This window comes from Protopterus annectens, chromosome 12.part0 (assembly GCF_019279795.1).
Source record: "Protopterus annectens isolate FY-2018-M chromosome 12.part0, PAN1.0, whole genome shotgun sequence".
Taxonomy (NCBI): domain Eukaryota; kingdom Metazoa; phylum Chordata; order Ceratodontiformes; family Protopteridae; genus Protopterus; species Protopterus annectens.
The window spans coordinates 2707444-2728243 of record NC_056746.1 but is presented as its reverse complement, the minus strand read 5'-3'; the positions used below and the strand labels follow the sequence as shown (position 1 = coordinate 2728243).

Below are 20800 nucleotides of genomic sequence, written 5' to 3'. Positions count from 1 at the left end.
TCACTGCCTCTACTAAATACCGCACAACAAAGAGCTCAAGAACACAGGCAATGAAGATAAAATGACGTACCATCAGATGAAGAAAATAATTGTTGGACAAGGTGGTCAACTGGCATTAAAAAGCAAAACCAAATCCAAATCACTTTGAATATAAAAAAATGCAAAATGAAAAACAGAGGTAAAAAAATGAGGAATTCAGACAACGATCTTGCAATTAGAATTTAGCAGTCAATGAAGTGTCCGGTATTGTGGCACTGTTTATATCCCCAACTTTACCCACATAATTAAAACACTGAAGCCTGTGTAAGAACTGTCACAATGGTGACTGGTGTGACACTTGACTGACCTGACAAAAAAATTACCTAATTGTATCTTATTTCAATAGTACAGTAATGTCACTGTCGATATCAAGCTTAATGTGATGAACCTGAAGGCAACCAAGATGGATGGCTCCCATAACAAGTGTGCCACTTCCACTGCTATGTAGTTACATGGCAGCATCCTTCATTTAGAAAGTACGAGAATCATGAGTCACTCAAAACTGCTAACCTTTCTTAAAACTGTGAACAATCAAACCCTCTTCACTATTACTAGTAGAAACAGCATTCCATACCTTGTACAGTGGGAATACAGTGTGTAAAGAACTGCATACTGCACAGTGGGGTGATGAACTGCCAGATCACTATGGACAACAGTCAGGTTCTTACTCAGCAGAGCAAATACAGTTGGTGACAAGGCCCACATCTGAAACGAGTTAAATGAATAAAAATGTTATCCACTAGCACAAATCATACAGGATGCACTTACCTCACAAACTATTAGCTTATGTGTTAAAGTGCCAATCTAATGAAAGAAAGGCATAGAGAAACTGCACACATTTAAACAAAACAGTAGACTAGAGCATGCTTTAAAATTTAAGAAAATTAATATCAGAGACAGAGTTTATAATGGAACTGTAGTTCACTTTCACAAGTGTTTTTTGTCACAAAACATAGGCTTCACTGTACCAAAATAAAACTCACCATTTAAATAAACAAGGGAACCAGATGGGTCTGTGCAATCCATAAGTATTTAAAAAAACAATTTCAAAATAGTCAAAACTTGATAAAATGGGTTATAAGTCACATCAACCCCATGTGTCTAAATTTCTACTGCTTTTTGTCTTTGATACTGAACACACACCACAGTTATAGTTTCATTGTTTTTCATAATCCAATTGACAAGTAATGACTACAGTAAAACATTAAAAAATAACATTCCTAAAAAATTAAAGGCGAGGTTGTAAAAGAAATAGCATTATGCATATTTCCAACTAAATGAAAAAGTACAGCTGGATAAGGATATCTACCACAACAGTAGATGCTTAGATGATCTCTGCTGCAGTAACCTTAGCTATATGGGTTATAACCTACCCAGGATTTAACAACCGACCAAGCCTCAAGAGCACCTTCCATGCATCCAGTCAGCTCAAACCAAGCTTAAGGTGATTAAAAAAAAGACTTGTTTGGGTGCCAAGCCGTTCAGAGCTTTCATAGCAATGGACAGAATGAGGCTAGAGCCCTGAAAAGGTCAATGCTAGGAAACTTAAAGTCCTCACTCCGGCAAAAAAAAACAAAGGAGCTGAAAGGAGGGAGCTGCTAGTCAAGTAATGACCATTTGAACATGTAATGTTATGCAAGCTTACTTACATAACTGCACTGTGTTCTTCGCACTCCAAACTGCAGGAACCTTAGCTAATATGGCCAGCGTACCATACCTTAAACTGACAGGGAAGAGGAAGGATTAGGGTTCCAGGAGCCCCTTAAGAATGGTCTTAGCAAAACCAGCCCCTAGACCTGGAGAAGGAATATAGTTTGTTGTGTTTCGTAAAGGTGTGTACAGATGACAAAGTCGCTGCTTCTACAATGCTTCTAGAACACAACCCTTCTCAAAAACCCAGATGAAGTCAAAGCCCTGTAGAACGATCCTTGGCCCTATCTGGAACTGGCATACAATTAAAGGTAGTACGATTTAACCATTTTGAAACAGTCTGCTTTGACACAGGTTATACTTTTTTTTCTTACCTTCACAAGAAATGAACTGCTCAGAATTCCTAAAAGGTTTAGTTCTGTCAAGATAGTACCAGAGCTGTAAGGGGACATCCAAGGTATGGAATACACTTCTCAACCTCATTTTTAAGTTCTGGAAACAAGGCAAATATGGACAGCTTGGCTCAAAGTTAACTTGGACACAAATTAAGCTACAAATGAAGGATTAGTTAAGAACAGCCTATCTTCGGAAATGTCGTCGGCAGGTTTGGACCTACGCAGTCTGCCTTTATCCTTACATTTTTTCATAAGATTGGTAGTCAAGACAGCTTACCAAAGCCATTTCAGAATACAGAGATCGAGAACGAAAGTATTTAGATACAAAAAGGGCCCAACGACAGATGGTTCGGGAGTTGAACAAGGCACAAAACCAACAGCAAGGTACGTCGTGGTCTGGGTCTAAACAGGTGACACAGTAAGAATGAAAATCTCAGTGTGATACTAGCTTTCTATAGGCAAGCCAATTGTTAACTTTTTCTGACATCAGTTAGAGCAAGAAAAAAGAATCCTCAACGGGGTGCTTAGCTTTAGAAGACTTCAGGATGATTCAATTTGTAAACACACTCAGGTAGCTTCAAACCTGCACTCGTACAAACTGCTTCTGCTACGGGCTCCTCAGCAAGAAAGACTGATGTAATGGCATTGGCTGCCTGTTTTTATACCCCTGACAACCCAACGTCAGTCCTGGAGAAACAGCAACTGATGCAAAATTACTAAGTCACCGGTATTCGGGACGACTGAGGGCTACTTGCAGGCAGATAAGTGTGATGACTGCAACAGTGAAACATGAAGAACATGAGATATCCTTCTTGCAGAGATCAGAGCAATCAGTAAAGTACAGTTGTGTACCTACCATAAATGTAGATGTTAGAGTGTTATTCACTGTTGCAGTCATTACTCTTGGGTTATCCTGCTGTCAGGCTACCCTCAATTGGCCAGAATTCCAAAGTCTAGGTCCGGCGTCGGTTGCTGTCACCGACGCCATTTTCTTCAGTTTTTCTTGCCCCAGATGTCAGGTGCCCCAAATAGGTAGGCTGAAAAATATACCAATAAGAAATGCATGCACAAAAAAAAGAGGTTATGTACCCACCATAACGTTCCATGTTAGTTTTCTTCTCGCCTTCTTTCTGGCTGGTTGGGTTCGGAGCCAATCCTCTGCTCAGACTCGGCCATCTTCAAAAGCTTGAGACCACCCCATATCCCATGATGCCTGGCGCTAGACACCCAGATCTCGTTTGGTAAGACGAACTACTGACATAAGGAAAGGATCCTATCCTGGAATATATAAAACCTCCAGAGAGGCTACTAGACAGAAAGGAATAGCCAGAGAAGACTCAGCCAGCGAACAAAAAACAATAAGGAACTCTTCTCGGTCTACAAGGATAGGGGGATGGAGGGTGGGATGCAAGAAAGAAGGCGAGAAGAAGACAACTAACATGGAACGTTATGGTAGGTACATAACTTCTTTATGTTAAGTTGTCTAGCTAGACTTCATTCTTGCTGGTTGGGACAGCATCACTAACACCTAAAATCCTGGGTGGCTCATCGGAACAAACTCTTCAGAACAGTGGAACCAAAATCAGCTCTGTTCCTGGAAACCACATCCAACTTATAATGCAAAATGAAAGTATATGAGTTGGCCCACGTAGCCACAGCACAAATAAATTCCATGGGCAACCTAGCCTGAAAGGCCACAGAAGTGGCTAAAGCTCTGGTGGAGTGATCTTTTGGTTTAACAGGTAATTCTTTATTCCTCAGTTGACAGATAAATGTGATGATAGAAGTCAACCACCTGGACAAGGTTACTTTTGAGACTGGAAGACCTTGTTTATCCACAGCATAAAAAAGGAAAAGCTGGTCTGATTTCCTGATATCCTTTGTTCTATGCAAATAAAAGCGTAGTTCCCTGTGAACATCTAACTGATGCAATTTGTATTCCGCCTTGTTGGAGTGGTTGGGAAAAAATACAGGAAGGTTTATGGAATGATTCAAGTTATTTTCTGAAAAGACCTTAGGAAGGAAGGATTAGTCCTGAGAGCGACCCTATCATTGTGGAACACTAGGTAAGGAGGACGGGAACAAAGAGCCTGCAGTTCCGAAACTCTACTGGCTGAAGTAATGGCTACCAGAAAGAGTTTTCCATGATAAAAACTTGAGGGAACAAGAAGCTGCAGGTTCGAAGGGAGGCAATATTAAAGAAGCTAAAATCAAATTTAGATCCCACGGAGGTGGAGGATCTCTCACTGGAGGCCTGAGCAGTGTGGTGCCTTTGAGAAAGGCTCTACACACAGCTTATGCGACATATTTCCCGACAGGCCAATGTGAAAATTTGAAATTGCAGCTAACTGAACTCTAATTGTAGCGGAAGTGGACCCAGAATGGAAGAGTTCCACAAGAAAATCCAAAATGTGGTGTATAGGGGCTGAAAAGGGGTCTATACTCAGTCTCTGCCAGGGAAGAAAAACTTTTCCACTTACTAGCGCAAGTTTTTCTAGTGGTAGACTTATGCGATGATGAAATTATTTCCCGCACAGACGGGGAGACATCTGGAAGCCTGGCTAAGGTTGGAAGTGGAGCAACCAAGCAGTGAGCTGGAGATATTGCAGGGATGGGTGCAGCCCGCCCGATTGATGGATCAGAAGGTCTGGAACTGGGTCCAGAGTCCAAGGCTGCTTGAGAAGATGATGCAGGAACAGGAACCATATTTGTCGAGGCCAGTAAGGAGCAATGAGGATAATTTTGCAGCCCAAAACAGCAGCTTTCTGTATCAGTTTTGGAATAAGGGGAAACGGAGGAAATGCATAAAGAAGTCCCTGAGGCCAATCATTGACTATAGTGTTTCTGGGGGAATGTCCGGGAAGTGGAATGAGAGAGAAGAATTTGTTGCATTTGCTGTTGAAGGGGGTGGCAAAATGGTCGCAGCAAGGCTGGCCCCATTTGCGGAATATTTGGTCCACAACTACTTGATTCAGAGACCACTCGTGAGGCATGAGAATTGCTTTGCCCAGCCTGTCTGCTACGACGTTGGACTTCCCAGGGATGTGCGTTGTGACCAGAAACCTTTGTGAAGAGATCGCCCACTGCCAGAGTCTGAGTGCTTCTTGACATAGGGGGTAGGACTTGGTTCCGCCCTGCTTGTTGATGTACCACACTACTGACATATTGTCCATTTGAATTGCAATGGTCCTGGTAGGAAGAGAGTCCTGAAGAGCTTGCAACGCTAGAAGCACAGCCCTCATCTCCAAGACGTTTATATGCAGGTGGTACTCATGAGGTTGCCAGGTGCCTTGGACTGTCCTGCCCTGATAATGCCCCCCCCCCACACCCGATCAGGGAAGTGTCCGTGGTAACCATAGCAACGGGGGATACAAATGGTCTGCTTAGGGATACTGATCCATCCACCATGCAAGGTGCTTTTTGCATACTTCTGTGACCATGATCATGTGAGACATGGGAAGCTGCTAGAAGGACCATTGGGTGAAAAGCAGCCACTGGAGGATCCTCATGTAAAAACGAGCTACAGGAACAAGTATGATCGCTGCTGCCATGAGACCTAGAGTTTGGAAGATGAACCTGGCTTGAATTCTCTTGCATGCTAATAAGACCTGTACATGTTGATGAATCCCTAATACCCTTGTCTGGTGGAAGGCTCGTTGACATGTCTTTTGTATTTAAATTTGCGCCTATAAATGTGACAGACTGACAGGGCGACAATGCAGACTTTGAAATTTATTGAGATACCTAGTCTGGAGCATGTCACGATCGTGTAGTCTCTGGCTCGGAGAAGGTGATGCCTGGTGGTAGCAGTAAGGAGCCAGTCGTCTAGATATGGAAACACCTGCAATTCTTGCCGTCTCAGGTGAGCGTTAACTACTGCCATACATTTGCCGAACACCCTGGGGGCTGTGGTGACACCAAAGGGCAGAGCTCTGAACTGGTCATGGCTGGCTCCCAGCCAAAAGCGAAGGAATCTTCTGGAGCGTCTGTCCATTTTGATGTGGTAGTATGCACCCTGAAGATCTATAGAGCACATCCAATTGTCCTGACCCAGAAAGGGCACAATGGACTGTAGCGTGACCATCCGAAACTTGGTTCTTTGTACAGACATGTTCAGTCTGCTGAGATCCAGAATGGGTCTCCAATCACCTGTCTTTTTTAGTACCAAAAAGAACCTTGAGTAAATTCCAGATCCTTGCTGGTCTGCTGGGACTTGCTGGATGGCCCTTTTTCTTAGCAGTTCTGAAATTTCTTGTACTGCTTGATCCCTTAGATTAGGTGGAACATCTGGAAGGGACTTAACACTACGGGAGTGCAAACAAAGGATATTCTGCAGCCTCCGGATATAAGTGACTGTACCCATTTGTCTTGTGTTATGCCTTGACAGGCTCTTGGTTACAGCGATACTTTTCCCCCCCGACTGCCTCCGGAGGTGGGCAGTCGGGTAACCCTTCAGGGATGGTGGGAGGGCTTCTCAGAGAAGGATTCTCTGCTGTCCTGGTTTTGCGGCCCCCTCTGCCACGAGTGCGGTGTCTATTATTGTTCCCTCCTCTGCCCCTGGATGGGAACTCACCACGTGTATCCAGCAAGGCTCCCTGAGATTTCCGGAACCACATCTTTCCACTCTTCTGACCTTTGGGATATGGTCTGGAGGAGTGGAAAAATGGACGCACGGCAAAGAGAGTCTTGCCTTACTGTTCACACCTGGTAAGGGTGTCCTTCACCTGTGATCCAAAAAGAGAGGAACCATCACAAGGGGTGTTGGTGAAAGACGCTCTGAAAGGTCCTGCAAAGTTATAGCCGCATCCAAGCATTATCTCCTCAAAGCAACACCTGTGCCTGCGGCTCTACTCGCACCATCGGCTGCATAAGAAATGAGCCTAATGGAGGAGTTCACCACTGAATTAAGAGTTGCCAGCTGGGAGGCTGCCTTAGCCCGGGCCCCCTCAGCTGATGGATCTTGAAGGACATCTCCAAGCTCTTTAAGGAGATCCCTTTGAAGATGGGTAAGTGGCACAAAATTCAGACACCTCATAGAAAAGGCCGCTGAAGAGACTATCCACTTCCCATATCTGTTCATCGTCCTGGACTCCTTGTTAGGGGGATGGACAGGTGAAGAAGTTTCAGCCAACTCCTTTGTGGCCGCTGCTACCACCAAGGCATCAACAGGGATACCTTTGGTCAAAAACTGTTTATCCTGTGGTGCCGTTATGAATTTAGCGGGTCTTCTGGGGGTGGGTTCCACTGTGTCTGGAGTGGACCACGCCTTCCGAACCACCACGGACATCAGTGGGTCAAAAGGCGGAGACAGCCAAGAGGTGGAAGGTCGGGATCCAAACGCATCCAGGAATACTGACTCATCCTCAGAGGGGCTTAGGTAGTCCAGTTCCTCCTCTGCGTAAGCATCTCAAGGATGTCTGAGAAGGAGACATCTTCAGAGGGGGATCTCGGGGACCCTTCCAAATTCTCCAAGTCGGTACCTGATGTGACAGACTCAGGGGAGTCAACATGCTTCCTCTTGCATTTCCTCTAACAAGTTGGCTCCTCTGAATGATCAGGGGAGGCCTTGGAAGAGGCAGATACACCCAAGGGGGTGCCCCGGAGCATTGGTTCCCCACGCTTGGGGTCTGGAGGAGGGACAGAGGCAGATGCAGGCACCATAGTGGGAGGAGCCAGTGGGGATGATCCTAGGGCTGACTCGGGGGCCAGCACACTCCTCATGACCTCGAAGGAGTCCCTGCTTGGATGCTGAGAAGGCTCCAGTTCCGAAGAGACTGGAATCCCTCTCCGCACTGAGGGGGATGGCTCCGAAGCCAATGTAGGGGTCGAACTTACCTGCGCCGAAGCTCCAAGAGGGAGAGCGGGGTCGGACACGGGTTTGATGCCACTCAACCCCTCGGAGCAGACGAGGGAGTCTCGGCGCCCAGACCCTTCCAAGGACAGTACCAAAGAAGTGATCGGAGCAGACGACGGAACCGAAGCAGAAGGTATCGGTGCCGACTGTTCCACGAACCGAACCCCAACGAACTCCGGCTCCGAGCTCAAGGAAGGAGTCTGAGGTGGAACAACTGCAGATATGGACGGAGCAGACATCTGATGAGGGGGGGCTGGACGACATTTTTGCTAGGGCCTGAGATTTTACCAGCCTACTGACCACTCTCCACGTCATGATCGGATAGTCTTGAGGACTGAGAAGAGTGGGATTGATGACTGTGCTCAGACTGGAGCAGAGGAGACCTCGGTGCAGAGCATATAGACTCCAGGGAGGGAGACCTGGATCTCTTTAGACTCCCAGTCTGCTCCTAAGGGAGAGTCGGAACAGACTGGGAGACAGGTAAATTGGTTCCGGCCAGAATCGAGGCTGAAGGAACAGCTTCACCCGACTGCTCCGAACTGGGAGCCGAAGATTTAGGTGGCTTACAGGCCTTCATGGGCCGAGTCTTTGCCGGTGAATCCTGTTTAAGTAAATCCACGTAGGATTAACTTATTTTTACGCTCCTGCAGGACTCTTGGGCTGAAGGCATGGCAAACCGAACAAGAGTCCTGCAGGTGCATGGCGCCGAGACAATAGACACAAGAAGTGTGACCATCTGTCAGAGACATCTTCTGACAGCATGAGTCACACTTCTTGAATCCGGACATCTTGGTATCCTTGGACATCTCTGAAAAGGAAATAGAAAACCAAGGACAACACACAAAAGAAATTAGGATGCAAGTATTACCACACACACTAAGTTAAGACACCAAAAAATACAGCCAAGAAAACTAACAATATTTATATAAGCTAAACAAAACTAAGTACGAGCTAAAAGTTTTTTTTTTTTTAAATAGAGAAAGTAAAAAAAGGTTGGCGCTAATTTAAATAGCTACCTAAGAAAGGGGAGGGGAAAACTAAAAAGTAAAGTTTTGTACCTACCATAAATGTAGATGTTCGAGTGCTAATACAGCTGCAGTCATAACAGATGAGTTCTCCAGCCGTCAGGCGGGTCCTCGGTCGGCCGAATTCCAAAGTCTGGGTCCGGCATGAGTTGTCACTTCTTCCCTGACGTCAGTGCGACAGGGGTATAAAGGAACCAGCCAACGCCATTTTCTTCAGTTTTTCTTGCCCCAGATGTCAGGTGCCCCCAGAAGGAAGGCAATACATAAATTTGTGTAATAATGCAGTGCAATATAACCAAAATACAATAGTTGCAAGCAAATACATCATAAATGAATACCCCAATCAGATTGTATGAGGATGTGTTAGCCTATAGGACTGTCCAAGAGGGGAAGGAGGGAGGGAAACCTGGACTGCAGCTGTATTAGCACTCGAACATCTACATTTATGGTCGGTACAAAACTGTACTATGTTCATCGTGCATACAGCTGCAGTCATAACAGATGGGTAGAATCCCAAAGCTAAGAAAGGGGTGGTAGGCACTAGGTGGAAATAGGAGGAGCCAAAATGCCCTGCAAGACTGCAGTGGCTAAGCCTGCTCTGGATTTGGAGTATAATGGTAGGTTGTAGTGCTTGGAGAAGGTATAAACTTAAAAAAAATTAAACACAGTTCAGTGGGTAAATGACACAATAGAGGCTGTGAGATTTAGTGCTTTCTTTCACTTTAATAAAAACGTGAACTTCTTCAGAAACAAGACAATGTGCCCTCCCTAACACGTCTTATAAATCTTTTAAACAGGATGTGATGTCATTGAAGTTTCAATTCTTTTTTGTACAAAGTAAAAATAGAATAATATAATGTAATAGGAAAATGCATATTTCAGATGTATAAAAACATTTTGACTTTTGATGAATTAACCTACTTTATATCCATTATGTATACCAACTATATCAAACAGTGTCTATATATAAATATGAACCATTTTAGCCCTACTTATTAACATCATACTGACAAACTACATGTGATCATAAATATTGAATGTGAATTAAATAATCATACAAATGTTTAAATGAAAATTATATACATATGTACATCTGTCACTACATAAACCGTCATTAGATGACTCTGTAAAAAATATATATATACCTTAATAATATCTATCTATTGTTATGATTAATATTCATAAAAAAATTCCTTATGATGGATTTCTGTTAGTATACATCTATTCACATAAGATAATTATTAATTATATATCAAAAAACATTTGATATTAATGACCTCATTAAGGCCTGGAAATTGATCTGCCCCTAGCAATAATTGCCAAAGTGCTTCCTTTTGTTCTAATTTGTTGTTAACATCTCCCATGAATGAACTTTTTTCTATGTGGTCTAAGACAAAAAATTCAAACTTTTTGAATTCTCTACAACTCAGAGCGTGTCTTGCAAGAGCATTATTTTTGTCTTTGTTCTTTATAGCCAGAGTGTGTTCGTATATTCTCCGCTTCAAAAATCTGACAGTTTTACCCACATAGTAACATTCACAGGAGACACAGGAAGCCAAATAAACCACATAATCACTATGGCAGTTGAAATATTCCCGTGCCCAAAAAGTTCTTTTTAAATATTTCATAGTGACAAAAGAACTATTACTTAAAAAATCTGCATTGTCTACAATTTGTGCACGCGAAAGTGCCCTTTTTGATTACATCTCTAGTCTTGACCATTAAGGATGAGTCATTTCTTTCTAAGACTTTCTTGATATCGTTAACCGTTTTGTAGGTGAATTGTGGTCTCATTCCTACACAGCTAACTAGGTCTTTGTTACCTAAAATTATCCTCCAGTTTCTTTCTATGATGTTTCTGATTTCTTTTAATTCGTTTACTATAGGAAGTGGAAATGCTGTATAAAACATACTATGATTCTCTTCTGATCTATTTATATTCTTATTTTCTTGTTGGATTGTTCTCGGTCCTTCAACAAATATATCTGTGGCTAACAAAATAGGTTTTGCTACTCCTTCCCTTAGTTTGTTAACTTCTTTTTCTAACTTTTTGATCCAATTTAAGTTGTAACCCCTCACTACAAACATTTGTCTCAAATTCAGTAACTCTTCTTGGTATACTGAATCCTCTGTAGTTAGTCTACTAAGCCTAATCATCTGTCCCTTCACCACACTCTTTTTCATGTGCTGGGGATGTAGGCTATCTTTGTGAAGGTATTGATTGGTAAAACAAGATTTCCTATATATCTTACTTGTAATATTACCATTTGTATCATTTATGTGAAGGTCCAAATCTAAAAAGTGTATGTCTCTTCCAAATTCTCCTATTTTAAAAAATAAGAAATCTGTAGAGGTGTTCAAGTCACTTATCATATCACTGAACTCCCATTGTTCACCTTTCCACAAGAAGAACAAATCATCGATGTACCTATAGTACATCAAAAACTTTGTTGAAACTGGGGTGAAGTTTCAGGAATTTCTGTTCCCAGTTGGACATCACTATGTTTGCGAATGCCGGGGCCACTCTGGCCCCCATCGCTACTCCAGATGTCTGTTTGTAAAGTACATTGTTGAATTTAAAGAAATTGTTCTCAAGTACTATTTCCATAAGGGTACATGGTGTGTTTACCCTGTGACCACTCATGTCTGTTTTGTTTGCAAGATGTTCTCTCATATATTCTATACCTTCTACCTGATCTATAGAGGTATAAAGACTCCTGACGTCTAATGTCGCAAAATTAACCTCTTTTTCTAATGTGTTAATTTTTCCCAAAATTTCCAAAAGCTGCCAAGAGTCTCTGAGATAATGTTCAGCTTTTTGTGCCACCGGGTTTAATATACTATCAAGCCAAATGGAAATATTTTCCGTTTTTGAATTTTTAGCTGAAACGATTGGCCTAAATGTAAGGTCCTCCAGACCATATTGTAATTTTGGTATGCCAAAAAAGTTTGCCATTGTGGGGTACTCAACCTTTTCTATTTCACCCTGGCAGAACATATCAAACAAGAGAACATCTATTTTTCTGAAACTGATTTTTACATATTCTACTGTGACTTTGCAGTAATTTGTAGTGTCCTTTAACATGTCCAATATTCCTTTGTTATAGTCTGTTGTGTTCATGACTATAATCTTTCCCCCTTTGTCTGCTTTCATTATTCTGACTTCGGAGTTTTCTGATAACTCTTTCAAAACATTACTTTCAGTATCAGTCAGATTATTATACTCACTGCTTGTTGAAATGTTCTTAAATTCTTTTTCACATGAATTTAGAAAAACTTGCAGTGTATTAATTAGGGGGGGTTAAATGTACTGGGCTTCGTTGGTAGTTTATTCCTAGAAATATTATAGTCAGTGATATCTTTAAGAATATATTTTAAATTTAATTTACGTAAATACAATCTAAAATCTACCAACAATCTACTTGTTTCAACCCTGTTGGAAGGAATAAAGGTGAAACCTTTGTTAAGTACACTGTATGCATCTACTGTCAACAACACATTGCTCAAATTTATCACATTTAATGTGTAGTCAGTCTCATTAGTGAAGGGTATCACCATCTTCTTTTGTTTTTGCCCTTCATTTTCCCTTTCTGTTGTGTGGTGTTGTACCACCTTGTAGTCCTCTTTTCTTGTACCCTTTGTTGATGAAAAGGGACCTTAGATTGACAAGGTTGTTGACTTGCAACCTCAGCATAACTCGTAGTTGCGGCCCCCTCATTTACATCCCCATTGTTGTCATGGGATGTAACAGATGGTTCCAATGTGTTTTCTTTGGAACCCTTAGACACCAAATTAAGGACAGTATCATTGGTTGGTTCACCTTTGTCCTGTCCAATTCTTTGTAATGGTCTATTGGAATTCTCCACCACACTAGAGACACTATTCGTAGAGACCCCACTAATTTTGGATGCATCTCCAGTGGATATATAGGCTTCATTAGACCTATAGGTCTTAATATCCCTCATCAATTTATGTTCTTTTCCAAGTACTATAGTAGACCGGTGTTTATTGGCCTTAGTCTCAATGCTATTATATAATGTGAACAGTTCTTGAAAACAAGTGTTGTTTTTAATGGAATCATCCAACTCCTTGATTCCCGTTTTGACTTTGATATCAGTCTCATAGTGCTTAACCAATATGCCCATCATAGCTAAGCCTGCATCGTTGTATACTTTCAACTCCTTGAAAACGATTTATGTAGTGACAGATGTACATATGTATATAATTTTCATTTAAACATTTGTATGATTATTTAATTCACATTCAATATATTCAATATTTATGATCACATGTAGTTTGTCAGTATGATGTTAATAAGTAGGGCTAAAATGGTTCATATTTATATATAGACACTGTTTGATATAGTTGGTATACATAATGGATATAAAGTAGGTTAATTCATCAAAAGTCAAAATGTTTTTATACATCTGAAATATGCATTTTCCTATTACATTATATTATTCTATTTTTACTTTGTACAAAAAAGAATTGAAACTTCAATGACATCACATCCTGTTTAAAAGATTTATAAGACATGTGTTAGGGAGGGTACATTGTCTTTTTTCTGAAGTTCACGTTTTTATTAAAGTGAAAAAAAGCGCTAAATCGCACAGCCTCTATTGTGTCATTTACCCACTGAACTGTGTTTAATTTTTTTTAAGTTTTCAGTTTGCGGCCAGTCCGTTTCTTTTGGTTTTTTGCTTGGAGAAGGTATGCATAGAACTCCAAGTGGCTGCTTCCAAAATATCCTTGGTAGGAACTCCTCTGAAGAAGGCTGCAGAGGTGGCTGTGGCCCTGGTGGAATGAGTTCTAATGCCTGCAGGTACAGTTTTGCCATGAAAGGAATAGCAAAAACGTATGCAGTGGGCTATCCATTTTGAGATAGTCTGTTTGGAAATTGGTTTTCCTTGAGCTCCTACCGCATAGGCCACAAAGAGCTGTTCTGATTTTCTGAAAGGCTTTGTTCTGTCCAAATAATAACGCAGTTGTCTGTGGATGTCCAAGGAATGTAGTAATCTCTCCCCTTTGTTTTGAGGATTAGGATAAAAAGTAGGTAAATGTATGGCCTGATTTAAAGTTACCCTGGATACCACTTTAGGCATAAAGGACAGGTTGGTTCGTAAGGAAACTCTGTCCTGATGGAAGATGATAATAGGCTGGACAGCCATGAGAGCCTGTAGTTCTGAAACTCTACGAGCTGAGGTGATAGCCAGAAGGAAAGCTGTTTTCCAGGACAAGTATTGCAAATCTGATGAGGCAGCTGGCTCAAAGGGAGGCAAGATCAATTTTTCCAGAATGAAATTAGAATCCCAAGCAGGTATTGGTTGTTTCCTTGGAGGTCTTAAATTCTTAGCCCCTCTGAGGAACTGTCTTAAGAGAGGGTGAGAGAATAAAGGTGGATCAGTGTTGTGTTCTGCAGAAATTGCTGAGGCATGGATTTTGATGGAGGAGAAAGAAAGTCCACTGTTTAGCAGTTCAGCCAAATATTGTAGTATTTGAGGTAAATTCAGTTTTCCAGGATCCTGGCCCTTTTTCTCATTCCAGACACAAAAATGTTTCCATTTTGCAGAGTAAGCTTTTCTAGTTGATAGCCTTCTGGCCTCCAAAATGACATCCTGCACCTCCTTGGAGAGTAGGGCCTGTTGTGATGCTAAGGAATCTTCCATGCGGCTAGATTGAGTGTTTTTAGCTGGCTGTGAAGAGTTCTGAAGCTGTGCTGAGTCAGAAGAGGCATTAGAGGCAGGGTCCATGGTGGTGAATGCGTCATGCTCCTCAGGAGTGGGTACCAGTGTTGCCTTGGCCAGTCCGGAGCAATGAGATTCATCTTTGGTCTGTCTGCTCTGGTCTTCAATAGAACTTTGGGCAGCAGAGGAAGAGGTGGGAAGGCATAAACTGTCATTGATGTCCAACTGAAAGAGAGCGTCCACTCTCCAGGCCTTTGGATGGAAGATCCTTGAGCAGAATTTTGTCAATTGATGATTTTTATGGGAGGCAAAGAGATCTATGTCTGGCCTTCCCCATTCTTGGATTATCTCTGTAAAAACGTTTGGATGCAATTTCCATTCATGTGGATCTGTCATATTCCTGCTTAGGTTGTCTGCCAGTGTGTTTTCCTTACCTGGCAAGTACTGTGCTTGTAGTTCCATTTGTAAGTCCACGTCCATGTTCCAAAGTGACATGGCCAGTCTGCATAGGGGGTAAGAATGTGTTCCTTCCTGTTTATGTACCACAACTGTGGTGTTGTCCGTTCTTATCAATAGTTGACCTGGTTGTAGAAGGTCCTTGAAAGCTATAATAGCATTTATTACTGCTAGCATTTCTTTTTGATTGATGTGAAGGTGCTTTTCTTTTTGGGACCATTTGCCCAGAATGCACCGATCTGTCATGTGCGCCCCCCAGGTGTAGTCCGAGGTGTCTGTTGTGATGACTTGATTTGCTTGAGGCTTGCTGAATGGAAGACCTGTGTTTGACATGCTTGAGCCCACCACAGAAATTCCTTTTGCAGACATTGAATTAGTGGTATTACTGTTTCCAAACTGTGGCTGTGTTGAGACCATATGTTTTTCAGGTACCATTGTAGTTTCCTCATATGCAGCTTTGCACATGGGATTAGTAAGATGCAAGATGCCATGAATCCCAGAGCCTGCAGGATTTTCCTTGCAGTCAGCCTGGTGCAATTTGCTAGTGTTCTGAAGTATTGAATTAGTTGCCCCTGCTTCTCTGGCGTGAGGTAGGCCATCTGGGTGTTTGTGTCCAAATTGGCACCCAGGAAAATCATCTTCAGAGAGAGTATTAGCCTTGATTTCTTGTTGTTGACTGTGTATCCCATAGAGTTCAACAACAACATTACATAAGCCAGATGTTTCAGAAGAATGTGCTTGCTGTCCGCTTGGATCAGGCAGTCGTCCAAATAGGGGTAAATTTGTATCCCTTGAAGTCTGCAGTAGGCAATTACTGATGCCAGGCATTTCATGAATACTCTGGGTGCAGTAGAGAAGCCAAAGGGCAATGCAGAGAATTGATAATGGGTTGAACCTGCAAGAAATATGAGGTACCTTCTGCAATTTTGTCTGATTGGGACATGCAGGTATGCCTCCTTGAGTTCCAATGTTACCAGCCAAGACCCCTTGCCCAGCATGGGAAGAAGTTGCTGTAGAGTGAGCATCTTGAATTTTGGTACGAGTAGAAATGTGTTTAGGATGGATAGGTCCAAAATAGGTCTCCAATCTTTTCCCTTCCTTGGCACCAGAAATAGCCTGGAATAAAAACCTTGACCTTGTTCGTGCGTAGGTACCTCTTGAATAGCTTTCATGTTTATGAGATCTGTAATTTGCCTTTGTGCCTCTGCCCTTAGATTGTGTGGCAGGTTTGGCATGCCTCTCATTTTTGGAAGGGTGTGAAAATGGAAATTTGTAGCCTCTGTTTATAATGTCCAGGATCCATTTGTGCTTTGTGACAATATGCCAATTTTTTGAAAATAATGCCAGCTTTCCTCCTAAGGGGGCTGCCATTTGAGACTTGGTTGGCATGCAAAGGGGAAAGTCATTGGGTTTGCTTTCTGAAAGATTGCGAGTTATCCTCACCACCTCTGTGTAGGAGCTTGCCATTGTCTGCCTCTAAACGATCCTTGGGATTGTCCTCTGCCCCTCGGGCGCCTGTATCTGCCTCTCTGGGGTCTGTCCGTGGCAGGAAAGGACCAGTTTTTGGAAGGCCAATTTCTACTAAAACGTAGGGGTTGTACCTGTAGAAATTCTCACAGTTTGCATTGATTTAGCCTTTTCCTCCATTTTCCTTAACACCTCCTCAGCATTAGCACCAAATAGTACATCCTTTTGAAGAGGGGCGTCTAGTAATTTAGCTTTGACATGATCAGGCAAGGCTTGTTCCTTGAGCCAGGCATGCCTACGTATGACTGATCCTGTAACAGCAGCTCTACATGAGGCCTCTAGAGCATCAAAACCACACTGTAAGGTATGCTTACCCACTTGTTCTGCACTATGCATCAAATCCTGCAACTCCTTCAAGTCTGGTTGTTCAGGTTGTGACATTTTACTTTTCAATTGTGATAGCAAAACTGTTGGTATTTTAGCATATGAAACTGACAGTTTAAGGCCCTCATGGATAAGGTAGCAGAGGTATATACCTTTTTCCCCCACCTTTCTAAGGATCTGGAGTCTCTCTCGGAAGGTAATGGATTTTTAGCAATGGAGGCCTTAACTCCCTTGGGGCCCTGTGAGATGGTTTCTGGGTCAGCAGCATGGCTTTTGTATAGAAATTGGTGTTAGTCAGGAACCCTGTAGTACCTGTCAGGCTTAACTGGAGCTGGAGGTAGAGAGTCCGGGTTAAGGCAAGCCTCCGAGTAAACATCATCTAGGATGTCCAAGACAGGAGGTATAGCCAGAGGCCTGTGCTGAGGTAGCAAGAGAAATTCCCTGAGCCTTTTCTTGGAATCTGAATAATCCTGGCCTTCCCAGTGGAAGTGTTCCCTTAAGGTATGCAAAGTTTCCCCAAATGAGTAATCCTCGGGGGGGGGGGGGGTACAGAAGGGATGGACTCCTCCGCATCAGAGTCTTCAAAAGGGGAGTAAGAATGTTCCTGATCAGAGTGCTCTGAAATAATGGAGCCCTGATCAGAGGAGGGGGAAATCTTCCTCCACTCTGGGCCTTTTGTCCAGTGGGGGCTGAGAACCTCTGATAAGAGTAATTAAATCCTCAGCCATTTTAAGCATCTGTTTCTTAGGCATGGGGCCTGGAGATGGGCCCTGTGTAGCTGGTCTCTTAGAGTGCATGGTTGCTTTACACTTTGTGAAAGCCTTGATGGAGAAATAAGAGGAAGGTCTGAAGACACCTTGAGTGGAGGTGGACCTGTCCACATTCTGAGTTTCAACGCCAAGAGTGGCTTCGTTATCTGTAGTCGGGGTGTGGGCTGAGGAGCCTGCGACCTTGGGCACAGGAGACACCGTCAAAGAAGTGTCGTCGGTAGTCAGGGGCTGCGTAGGCGTCTCGCTGAGAACCGGACCACGTATAGTCGGCTTTGACGTGGTGTCGGTAGAGGCCGCGGACCTCGTGTGTGTCCTTGTCTCTGCGTTTTTTAAACATAACCAGAGTCGGAGTATCCGACGACATAGTATAGTTAAATGCTTTCCCAAAATAATGCTGGGCGAACTCCGCCCGACGCTTAATAGTGCGTTTGTTGAATGTAGCACAAAAGCGACAGACCGAGACGTCGTGGTCTGGGCCTAAACACGGTATACAGAAGGAATGGAAATCCTTATGCGGTATTTGCTTCCCACAAGAAATACAATTATTAACTTTGTCTGACATCGGTCTGAGGCAAGAAAAGTTTCCCCAATGAGGTACTTAGCTTTTAAGAAGACTTCGGTTTCCAAATTTTCGTAATCTCAGGAGCTGGCCGACAGGCACTTGCGAACTGCTTCTGCTTCGGGCACCGCGCAGCAAGAAAGACTTTAGAAAATGGCGTCGGCTGGTTCCTTTATACCCCTGTCGCACTGACATCAGGGAAGAAGCGACGACAACAGACGCCGGACCTAGACTTTGGAATTCGGCCGACCGTATATATATAGATATAGATATATATATATATATATATATATATATATATATATATATAAAGATTAACTAGTAAAAACAATCTACACTAAAGTCTATAAAATTTTGTCGAAAAACGAGTAAATAATGAAAATATACGACCTGAGCCAGTAGACAACCTCGTAGCAGAAGCGGCAAAGAGATCTGGGTATCTAGCGCCAGGCATTATGGGATATGGGCTGGCCTCGAGCCAGTATGCAGCTCTCTAGTTTTTTGAAGATGGCTGAGTCGGAGCAGAGGATCGGCTCCGAACCCAAGCAGTCAGAATGAAGGCGAGATAGATAACTTAACATTTCCTTCATCTACAAGCAAATACACCAAAAAGGTTGTATGGGATAGAGAAGTGCAGATAAGTCCCAGCAAAGAGAAGGGGGATGGTGGGTGGGTAACCTGGACTGCAACAGTGAATACACTCAAACATCTACATTTATGGTAGGTACACAACTGTACTATGTTCATCGTGTTTCACTGTTGCAGTCATTACTCTTGGATAGAATCCCAAAGCTGAGGATGGGTGACTGGGCTAAATAAGATTAGGAGAGGCTATGAGGCCCTGCAGAAACTACAGTTTTGTACTTACCATAAATGTAGATGTCCGATAGATATGCAACTACAGTCCTGACATATGGGTGTTGTCCTGCCTCAGGCAGCCCTTCGGTTGGCCGGATTCCAAAGTCTGGGTCCGGCGTCGGCTGATGTCGCCTCCTCACCGACATCAGAGCGGCTGGGGTATAAGCATCAGCCGACGCCATCTTCTTCAGTGTTTCTTGCCCCAGATGCCAGGTGCCCTCCAAGGAAGGCTAAATTTAGAGAATGGAAAAAATTCCAGACATGCACAACAGTAAAACAGATACACCATAAATGCTATCCCCAGCTAATTTGGAAGGGGGAGTGGACCCAAAAAAGATAAGTACAGAGGGGTAGGAGGGAGGGAAAACCTGACTGCAGTTGCATATCTATCGGGCATCTACATTTATGGTAGTTACAAAACTGTACTATGTCCTTCAAGAATGCAACTGCAGTCCTGACATATGGGTTGAATACCATAGCCAAGCTGGGGGTGGTAGGATCTAAGATAAGGATGGTGTAGCTAAAATGCCCTGCAGGACTGCAGAAGCAAAGCCTGCTCGGGATCTGGAAAATAAAGGCAGGTTGTAATGTTTGGAAAATGTATGCACGGAGCTCCATGTAGCAGCTTCTGGAATGTCCTTTGTAGCCACCCCTCTTAGAAAGGCTGTGGAGGTGGCTGTAGCTCTGGTGGAGTGTGGCCTGATACTGGCTGGCACACCTTTTCCATGGAAAGAGTAGCAGAATCTGATGCAGTTTCCAATCCATTTTGAAATTGTTTGTTTGGAAATTGCCTTTCCTTGTAATCCAGGAGCGTAAGCTACAAATAGTTGGTCAGACTTTGTTGGCCTTTGTTCCATCCAAGTAATAGCGCAATTGTCTGTGTATGTCCAAAGTGTGCAAAAGCTTTTCTCCTTTATTTTGTGGATTGGGAAAGAAAGTAGGCAGGTGAATTGCTTGATTTAGAGAAACCCTGGATATCACTTTTAGCATGAATGAAGGATTGGTTCTTAGAGAGACTGTCCTGATGGAAAATGAGAAATGGAGGTACTGCCATGAGTGCCTGTATCTCCGAGACTCTTCTTGCTGAAGTAACTGCCAACAGGAAAACTGTTTTCCAGGAGAGAAATTGCATTTCTGAAGATGCTGCTGGCTCAAAAGGAGGAAGAGTTCATTTTTCCAAGACGAAATTGAGGTCCCATGCAGGCACTGGTGGCTTTCTTGGAGGTTTGATATTCTTTATCCCTCTTAGAAACTGTCTTAGCAAAGGACGTGAAAACACAGGTGGATCACAGTTGTATTTTGCTGAAATTGCTGAAGTGTGTATTTTTATGGAAGAATATGAAAGGCCATTGTGAAGCATTTCTGCCAAGTATTCTAGAATCTGTGGGATGTTCATTACTGATGCATCCTGACCCTTGTTGGCATTCCAGATGTTGAACCTCTTCCATTTGGCTGAATAAGTTTTTCTGGTGGAAGGCCTGCTTCCAGTAGGATCTCTTGAACTTTTCTGGAGAGAGATATATGGGGAGAAGTCATGGAACTCTCCAAGCTGTCAGTTGCAATGTTTGCAGGTTTGGATGAACAGTCCTGTAATTGTGCTGAGTTATAAGTAGAGGCCATAGAGGCAGGGGCCACGGCTTGGTGCGAGTTATGCTCCTT

At 42.9% G+C, this 20800-nt stretch overlaps 1 protein-coding gene across 1 annotated transcript in view; it reads right to left on the bottom strand.

Moving 5' to 3' along the window:
• The window catches only part of LOC122817306 (serine/threonine-protein kinase SMG1-like), a gene marked incomplete in the record, with an annotated part of 2898779 nt that overhangs the window by 2495129 nt on the left and 382850 nt on the right, over positions 1 to 20800 (bottom strand). Inside the window, 1 exon segment of the mRNA XM_044090530.1 lies at positions 614 to 744. Within this exon segment, the coding sequence (XP_043946465.1) occupies positions 614 to 744 (131 nt within the window).